Source organism: Daktulosphaira vitifoliae, unplaced genomic scaffold (assembly GCF_025091365.1).
Source record: "Daktulosphaira vitifoliae isolate Bord-2020 unplaced genomic scaffold, ASM2509136v1 Scaffold_4, whole genome shotgun sequence".
Taxonomy (NCBI): Eukaryota; Metazoa; Arthropoda; class Insecta; order Hemiptera; family Phylloxeridae; genus Daktulosphaira; species Daktulosphaira vitifoliae.
Window position 1 is genome coordinate 17,789,698 of NW_026099575.1, and position 10,513 is coordinate 17,800,210.

Below are 10,513 nucleotides of genomic sequence, written 5' to 3' on the forward strand. Positions count from 1 at the left end.
GTTAAAAAAGTTAGTCATTAGAACACCTAGGTATTTTGTACAACCTATTTTGTTTTTCTCAACTTTTAGTTTCCGTATAATTCTACTAAACCAACAAGAAAATTTAAACCTACTAACATAACATTGTGGAACATATTTTTGTATAACATTATTAAGAAATATACTATAAGTTACTTATTATTCAATCTCGATAAAAAAAATTGTGCAAATACTTATAAAGTCTATTGCGTTTTTTTTATATTCTGAAGTTTAATGTTCAAAAATTTGAAAAACTCTTAGTTTAAGAATTATTTATAGGTTTAGATAATATTTGTATACAACACATATAACTCGATATGGAGTTACAGGAGTTACACAAATTTCCTCCATTACACACTGCTTTGTTACCTAAATGCACAATGTCTACAGTAAAAACGTAAAATTGTAATGCAATCATCCAAAATTTAATATGTTCTATTTGCTCAAAATAACGTTTTCGTTTTAAGCAATAAACAATGCACGAATGATAACTTAGTTGTTAATAAATTATAAAAATTAGAGATTAATAAAATAAAGAATGAATTAGTTTAAGGAAAATTAACAGGCTACTCTAATACCTATTACATATGTCCATATGACATATTAAACTTTTAGTTATAGTTGTGTCCAAATAGGGTTAGCTTATTATAATTTAATTTGGCTACACTGATAATGTGAGATGGCCGTTGATGTTTTTATTTTTATTACATTTATAACATTTTTAATAGATCTAAACTCATGTCGTTTATCGCGAGTTTTAATTATTTTTTTCTCTATTCTTTTTGCTTTGACTTTTGAATTTTTTTTGTTATGCTTTGACCTAACTAAAACAATTGATATTTATTGAGTTTCACAAGACACTCATATTTTCCATATTATTTTAACAAACAATTTTACTTAAAATTTTCTTAAGGTAAGTTCAAAACTAGCGATGTGATAATGGCTATCTTTTTTTATTTTTAAATTAAGTATTAATTAATAAGGTTAGCTATAGTAATTATTAATATAGAATGATAATCGTATGCCAGTGAATTTCATTAAAATAGTATTCATATTTTTCACATAATATTATTCAAAGTTCCTTTTAATATAATTTTATATGTAATATCGTAAAATGGACGTAAGTTTGCCATCAAGTATAATGTTTGCTACTTTCAAATTTATCTTTTAAGTTACAGATAATTTAAATAAATAAAATTAGATATCTGGGTTTCTTCAATTCAAAGTTAATAATTGCTTTAAAGTTAAATTTGTACCAAATTTAACTTAACACTTATGCAACTTTTTTATTAGTATAAAATTTCGTGAGATTTATTTATTTTATTTTTTGTCCTAATAATACTTTAAAATACCAATATTACATTGATATGAATAATATTTTTTACTTTTCAACTTTATTTAAGATAAATGTATTTTATTTCATAAAGCAATGTTTGCATAATTATTTAGTTGATTCATACATTCATAATTAAAATGAAAGATCTATGCTTCAACATTTAAATTATAATAAATTATTTAAATTAAATAAAAGTAACAACTTTTTCATACCAAATTATTTCCTGTTAATATATATATATTTAAATTGGTTATCATAATGAATGTATTTATAATATTTACATTATTGTTATATATATTTTTAAATTGGTTATCATAATGAATGTATTTATAATATTTACATTATTGTTATATATATTTTTAAATTGGTTATCATAATGAATGTATTTATAATATTTACATTATTGTTATATATATTTTTAAATTGGTTATCATAATGAATGTATTTATAATATTTACATTATTGTTATATATATTTTTAAATTGGTTATCATAATGAATGTATTTATAATATTTACATTATTGTTATATATATTTTTAAATTGGTTATCATAATGAATGTATTTATAATATTTACATTATTGTTATATATATTTTTAAATTGGTTATCATAATGAATGTATTTATAATATTTACATTATTGTTATATATATTTTTAAATTGGTTATCATAATGAATGTATTTATAATATTTACATTATTGTTATATATATTTTTAAATTGGTTATCATAATGAATGTATTTATAATATTTACATTATTGTTATATATATTTTTAAATTGGTTATCATAATGAATGTATTTATAATATTTACATTATTGTTATATATATTTTTAAATTGGTTATCATAATGAATGTATTTATAATATTTACATTATTGTTATATATATTTTTAAATTGGTTATCATAATGAATGTATTTATAATATTTACATTATTGTTATTATTATAAAGAATAAAAGGCAGTGCTCATTAATACAAAATTTTGTAATACTAATTAATACTAATTTTTCATTGAAGTCCAGAAATAATTTTGTATAATTGTATAAATACGAAGAACCATAATTTTATTTAGGGGATGGTAAAATAAAAAAAATTACAACTAAGAATCTAAAAATAAAACTTTGTTCAATTTACATAATGAGTAGATATTTTTCTTAGACACTACATTTTGCCCAATTATGACAAATCATAAAAACATTGGTAGTTAATTTTTTCCATATTTAGCAGTTTAATTATAATATAATAAATAAATTGAATTTTCTATATATTTAGATGATGGATTATCAAGAACAAAATGAAAATGAAAGTTGGGTACAGAACATGAATGATACTAGTTTAATCAGTGTTAATGTTAAGAAAAGTTTGAAACAAGGTCGCTCAAATAAAAAATATAATTTTCGGCATGATCCTGTAAGTTTTATATATAATATATATTTTTATATAATTTACCAATTTTATAATAGAATATAATGATGTAATTTATTAAATATTTATGTTATAGTAATCATTTAAATTACTATTTAAAATTTGAGTTTATATAATTAGGTTTTGATTGAACCTTAAATATTAAATGTGTTTAGAATAAAATTATAATATAAGATTAATACATTTTTAGACAGATACCATTGATCATAATGTGCAAGAATATAATGGGATTGACTACATAAAAATGATGCAAAAATATTTGGAAGAAAGAAACCTCGGTGAAGCTGAGTTTACAGTCTTTCAATGTAAATCAAAAGCCAATTTACCTGCATATTATGCTAACATTAATGTAAATAAACTATTATAATAATTATGAATTAATTTTTAGTACCCATGCATTATAAGTATGTTTTATTTTTAATTTCATAACATTAAAATTTAAAATGTTATATTTGAGTATTATTTAATTTGTTTGATTCTCCCAATTTTTCAGTACTAGATTTTTATATACAGCATTCAACATTTTAAATAATTTTAAAAATGTGAGTTATTGACTTACAGAATGGATTGAGGCTTAGGTTATAATTATTTTTATCATCCAACCATTTTCTGCTGCATTCCTACTTTGTTGAAGTATAAAAAATTAAGAATTTTTTAAATACCCGTTTCAAATTTTTTATTGAAATAGAATTTCCTTGATTATAATATTTTCATATTTTAAAACTAGTTAAATATTTTTGATTTTATTAAAAAAATATAATTTCACACTCTTAAAGTTCATACATTATAGACCAAATAATAACAAAAAATTTTAAATAGAGGAATGTACTTTGAGGTGAACAGAAGCTGATAGTAAAATTTAAACAAGACTTGCTCTCACATTGATTTTTTGCGAGTGTACTTTGAACATTTTTATAAATTAAGTTGATGAGCAAAAAAAAAGATTAACCTAGATTCTACTCTTTCAGTTGTTTTTATTGATTTATACATTTCTATCTACCCAATTTTACTGTGTGTAACTAAAAACATTAATATTTTTTACAATATTTATTTAACGAAAAAAGTAACTGATATAACATCATGTCAAGAATATAAATAAGTAATTGAAAAATTTAAAAATAAATATTTAATTGCTGTAAAAGTTATATATTTTAAGTGTCTAATATTTATTTTCTTTCAAAATTTAAGCTTGGTGTAACTTCTCTAGCAAGTTCATTTCCAGAAAAGTATTCGCTGCCAGAAGTTGCAAAACAGGTGGCTGCACGTAATGCGTTGGGGTTATTAAAAAAGAAATATGATGATAACAACATACCCACTACTAAAAATATGTCTTTAGTTGTTGAAAGATTAGAATTGGTATTATAGTTTTAAGTAATATAGTCAATTTTTATTTAATATTTTTATATACGTTTTTATAGGAATTAAAAAAAAATTATGCTGGTTTATTTTGTGATAAAGTAGTAGAAGTTTACAGAGATGTTTATAATGAATGTTTACCTGAAAATTGGTTGAACTCTTTACGCAATATGAAAACAGATATAATAATTGAAGAATTGCCTAAACAAAATAAAGCGATATTATACTACTCATTACATGTAAAAATTAATTTTTTTTAATTACCTATCATATTTTTTTTACTGTGCATAATATTTAGAAATTTTGGAATCAATGTGGTGCATAACTATGAGACATTTTGCTAAGATAGTGAGAAATAGGTTAAGTTTGATTTATCAAAACTTTCCTTAATCTCAAATTTTTGACACTTGTTATTATAGCAATACTATACAATATTTAAATAATTATGTTATATTAGACACCATCTATTCTTTTTAACTAAATAGAATAATTTGGATCAGTCAATGGATACTACAGTTAATGAATGTAACGCACCACTGATGAAATTTGTGGATAAAACTGAAAGACAAGTTGTAGTTACTACTATTGACAGCAGTCAAAAAATTTGGATACGTTTCATTCATGATAAAATTAATGTAATTATTATTTTAGTTTATACAATTTATTGTCCTTTTTATATAATTTAATTTATAGATTCTGTATAATGAAATGTTCAATACTATGAATAAGCCTGGAGAGTCTAAAAGTTTTATAAAAATGTACAGTATTGAAGTTGATGATGTGTATGCTGTAGAATATGATGAACAATGGCATAGATATCAAGTGACAAAAATTGAAAATAATAATATATTAGGAATTTTGATTGATTTAGGCCTTGAATTTAGTATTCCAAGAGATAATGTAATGTATTTACCACCAAAATTTCTGAAATTTCCATCTCAAGTATTATATTTAAACATAATTATTATTATTGAATATTTAATTTAAATTAGATAACAAAATTTGTTAAAATTTACAGGCTATCAGCTGTGCTCTAACTTCATTATTTTTTGCGCCTTATTTTCCTGTATGTACAAAATTATTTGAAACTAAATTATTTGGAAATGAATTTACAGCTAAACCTGATAATATTGAAAGTGAAATACCTACAATTACATTATATAATGGAAAAATCAATGTTAATAGTATGCTTATGAATGATATCATACAACTTAATGTAATTAATGAGGTAAAATATTTTTTTATTTCTAATTATTAAAAATTAAAATAAATGTTTGTTATTATCTTAGCTTGATAGTCCATGTAAAGCTAATTTATCATTTGTGGCTGACGGATATATGTATTTACATCCTTTTAATGAAACTTTACTTGTATTAGAATCTGTACTTGACACAATTTCTGAGTCACGCCCTTTGGAAAAATTTTATTCTAAAAGAAATATATCACCAAGTAAAGTATATTTGGTCAAATGCATTGAATTAAATACTTGGAGTAGAGCAATAATCTCAGATTTCATATTTTCTGATCATCAAGTAAATATTATTAAGAAATGTAAATTTATAAATATTTTGTCTTTATTTTATATTTTTAATTTATTTTAGTTCAATGTTTACTTCATTGATTATGGTAATTGTTCGTTAATTGATCAAGATAAGTTTATTCCCCTTGAATTGCTTGATCCCATGTTAGCTGTAATTCCTCCTCAAGTAGGTTTTTTTTTATATTTTATTGAATCAGTAGAATGATATTTTAAGTCATTCTACTTTGTTAATTTAGCCCATTTATATTTAAAAATATTATTTTCATAGGCTTTAAAGGTTGGATTTCATTTATTTCCTCCTGAAGAGTTTACTGAAAGTAGATCTAGAGCATTGTATGAAATGGCTATTGATAAATTATTGGATGTTGTCTTGATAACAAAAGATAACGCAGGTGTCCCAGTTGTTGAAATTTTTGATGCTGCAGAAGACCCTAACACCCGATTATCATTTAATACTCAATTATATCAAAGGTAAACAATCAGTTTATCATAAAAAAAGATAGCCCGTGAAAATGAAGTTTTCATATGTTACTTATTATAATTAATGACACATTTTACTCAATAATTTTAAAAGTTAAGTAAAACAGTAATATTTTCCTAATTTATTAATGTCTAAATTTAAAATATTAATTTTTATCTTCTTTTTATGTTTTTTGCAGTGTATGATTTTTCAATGTTATGGACTTCTTTTTGTTTAACTTAACTATATAAAAAGAATGTTGTGTTTTAATAACAGAACTTGTATTAAAGTATATTATGACTTGTTGAGGTGGAATTATTTTTCTTTTATTTAAACTGTCAATATTTTAAATACATTAATTTGTTAAATGTAATATTTTTGTTTAACTATTAAAATTTATTTTGTTTGAATACACTATGAAGAAGGTGTTATGACAAAGTTTTTATTATATTATATAATGATACTAATGTAATTTGTTGATTTTATACTTATGTTTAGATAGTATTGCATTTTCCATTATGATATAAAAATAAATCTAAAAAATTACGCCATTACTTATTAACATAATTTATTGTTAGTTAAATTTCAATGTTTCAATTTGTTCGTTAGTTAAATAATGTCTGTATTGTAAAATAATAATTTATGTTTAAAACAAAATGAAAATTTAGTGAAACAACTTACTTTTTACCAGATATATTTTCAATAGTCAGAACTTTTACTTTTAAATGAAGTTTATATCTTTTTAAATTTTAAAGATTTATTAGTCTTTTTTTAAAATTATTAACTTTAATTCCAGAAAAATTTTTATTTGACTATTAATATTATCCTCAAAAATTGTAATTCAAATCATAGATGCAAAAGTTTTTCTATTTTATAGATACATTTATCACTTTAATGAGTATTCAAATTTTAACCATGAAAGGGTAGGAAACCCATATTAATCAATGATAGTGGATATAAAGATTACATAAAATATGAAAACCAAATCAAAATACAATAAACTCGAGATTTAAGTATTATTTAAGAGTAAATTAATTTTTTTATAATGAACAAAATATACTTAAAAATAAAGTTACAATTTTTATGTCTTCAAACATGAAAATTATCTTTAGGTTTATCAAAAAAGTGATCCGAAAAATTGTTAATATTTTTATTTAAAATATAATTCCTTTAAAAAAAAAATTATTCTACTTATGGCTTTGTTATATTTGAATACTCAAAAAAAGTTAATAGGATTACAATTCAATATTGAATATGTGATTAATAAATCTGAGAGTTTATATCTATAGATCTTTTATAGATAAAATTGTTATATTATTATCTTCACATGTTTCTAAGTTGAAAAAGAATATATTGTGTAAAATCCCATCAACAAATTCGAATGACTGTAATTATTGTATTGATAGGAATATTTTTAGCTAAGCTTAAGTCAACTACATCACTACGGCCTTATGCAAATGTTTGGATTAAAATTCAAACCTTGATTTCGAAACCATTTAAGTTCTACTCTCCCCCATCGATGCTGCTTTTCGCAATCGACACAGAAACAAAAGATTTGCCGCTAAGTCATTATACATCGACCGTTACCGCCCTTGTCTGAGTAAAACATGGGATGAGAAGTATTCAGTTTTAAATGGATCGCAATAACCGACGAAGGGTAGGAAGCGAAAAGGGATGAACTATTTAAAATTGCTGGGTACCTACTGTTCTTATACCCACAGTCTCACTCCGTAGTGCCCATGGCAGTAGGTTGTGTTTCCAGGAGCTTAGAGTCTGATATTCGTTCGATGAATATTAATTTCTGTGTTAATTCATCGAGCTCGTTTATGGCTTTTTGGAACAAAATAATAGCAGTACTGCGGCTCTGCTCATGTAAAACGATAAAAATAAGGACGCTAAAGTTTTTTATTTGAATAAACAAACATGGTTTTTTTTATCTCTTCATTTATCTTTAGTAATCTTCAATACTATCGTCTATAGCCTAGGTATAAAAATGATAATAACTTCCGAAATACAGGTCAAAAAATTGTTATCAATTAGTCATTTCCTTAATTAGATCATCATCTATTAAATAAACTAGTTAATTATGCATGTTAAGGTTTAAGGGATGAACATAAAAAATACTTAATGATTGACAAATTGAGAAAACATGTACCTATAAAAACGAAAAAAAATACATCAATTTTATTCGATTATTTTAGTGGTTTATAATAAATAAATCATTCTATATATATATTTTTTTGTTCATATTTTTTAGGTTATTTTCAAAAAAAGAATTGTATTTGACAAGAAAGAAGTGCATACTGTGCAAATAGTAAGGAAACAGGTCAATAGTGATAAACAATGAGAACAAATATAAAATAAAACAACAGTCATTTACTTAGCGATTATGAGTGTTTAATTAAGAATTAATAACTTATATAGATAAACTAGAAATCTTAAAAGATTTCTAAATTATGAATGCGTAGTTAAGAAAAATTCGTATAACATATTTAAAGTGTCATCTTTAAGAACTTAGTAGTATAGTAAAAATGATGACTCAATTTTTCTTCAAAACATATATAAAAACATCTTGATTAAATCAAAATATACCTATCATTAACTATAAAACAAGGAAAAAAATTATTGTAAAGCATAATATATAGTAATGCTCATAATAAAATCACTTATATGATAACTGTGATATTGATAATGACAGCTTTACAATAATATAAAATGCACTTTTGACTGATTTCGATTTGTGTTTATGTTCATTTTATAATGAACAAAAACTTGTAAGATTGAGTTAAATAGTTAATTTTACATTGGATAGTGACAAATTTGTTTATTTTTAATCGAAAAACGCGTTCGATTTCTTCGAAATTTGTAGTATTTGATTACATTGTTCACTATTTATGATTTGATTGCCTAGTTTTTACTTAGATCGTATATTATCTAAAACGTTCAATATAACGAAATCACAATTAATCTCAAAGAAGTTTTAAGTTTAACTGAATTATATGCTAATACTCCCTACAATTTATTTATCAGAAATATTAGTTAACATAAATAAAACATAATTTTCTATTCAGTAAGTTATATGTCTACTCTTAATCGCCTAATCAATCCACCAATTCATTAAATAATATTTATAATAATTTGTTAATTATATATTTTCTTCATCTGATTGATCAAATTATGTCTTGAGTTACTCGGACGTGAAATAAAATTTGTAGGGTATAAAAGTAATAAAAATTAAAATCAAGTTAAAATGTTAAGCTAAAACATTACATTTTATCTTATACGAAAAGTTTATTTGAAGTAGCAATAAAGTTTTGAAAGTCAAATATCGGCAATATTTTAAAATTTTTGTTCACATTAATTCCATTTTTCGTTCATAATGTTTGTTATATAATAGTCAATTCTTAATATTGTGTTCGTGAATTTACAATCTTTATTAATTGATAATTATAACTCTTAATATATATAATTATAGTTATATTATAACTATAATATAAAAATTGTCTTAGGCCTATAAAAGTGACAAAAAAAAAAGGTCAACGTGTACAATTTTTAAAAAAAGTTTGTACATATTCTTCGGTATTAAAAAAATATATGTATGGCAAACCCAAATATTACAAATAGTATAATAATAACATTATAACTTAGATTTATTTTGAATAGTCGTAGCATCATCTAGATCAGTGGTCGGCAACCTTTTTTAATTCTCGGGCCACATTTACAAATTAAAAAGAATTCGCGGGCCAGATAAAAAAAAAAAATTTATAATTACATTATTTATTATGCAAAAAAATACTATCTAAAACTTAAAATAATAATATGACTTATATAAAATACCCGTACCAAAAACGCAACGTTCAATTATATTTATACAAAATGATATTCAATTAAATTAATCGATTTAGAATTTAAAGCGGGCCGTATTCAATAGCCACGCGGGCCGGATGCGGGCCGCCGGTTGCCGACCACTGATCTAGATAATTCATTGATAAATACAGTAATAAAATTTAATAAATATTGTTGATAAATACAAAATGTGATTGTCATATATGTAATACACAGCGGTGGACAACTACTTCAGTAAAACTTACAATACTATTGTTAAAACTGGAAATAACCAACATGTCATTACTAAATGTAAACATTTAGTATGTTTATGCATCGTGTTTCATGGTGAAAATGCTATCATTTCATATAGAGTGATTGATATAAAGTTAATCAATGGATATATTCTAAAAATAATAATTTTGAGGATTTTTTTTGCTTAGAATAGTACTACTTATTTGTCGTACCAACTTTTAGCTTCGATGCGAAGCTGAGAAGGTATTGATTTTACTAAGATGTGTTTTTTTTTTTTTTTTTTTTTTTTTTTTTTTTT

The 10,513-nt window shown here is 22.7% G+C and overlaps 2 protein-coding genes across 4 annotated transcripts in view; one reads left to right on the forward strand and one right to left on the reverse strand.

The window, feature by feature from the left end:
• The window catches only part of LOC126903618 (glutamate receptor 1-like), a 101,902-nt gene that overhangs the window by 36,854 nt on the left and 54,535 nt on the right, over positions 1-10,513 (reverse strand). The gene's annotated exons all lie outside the window — the stretch shown is intronic.
• LOC126903619 (uncharacterized) lies at positions 731-6,702 on the forward strand. Of its 2 annotated transcripts, none has more exons than XM_050681938.1 (12): positions 731-931; positions 2,627-2,764; positions 2,970-3,128; positions 3,968-4,135; positions 4,198-4,374; positions 4,621-4,770; positions 4,829-5,077; positions 5,154-5,363; positions 5,425-5,667; positions 5,737-5,841; positions 5,944-6,146; positions 6,335-6,702. In XM_050681938.1, the coding sequence occupies exons 2-12, from the start codon at positions 2,627-2,629 to the stop codon at positions 6,339-6,341; spliced, it is 1,809 nt and encodes a 602-aa protein (XP_050537895.1). In that variant the 5' UTR covers positions 731-931; the 3' UTR covers positions 6,342-6,702. The 2 variants fall into 2 exon arrangements, with proteins under 2 accessions (XP_050537895.1, XP_050537894.1); XM_050681937.1 differs by lacking the exon at positions 731-931 and adding an exon at positions 1,011-1,138.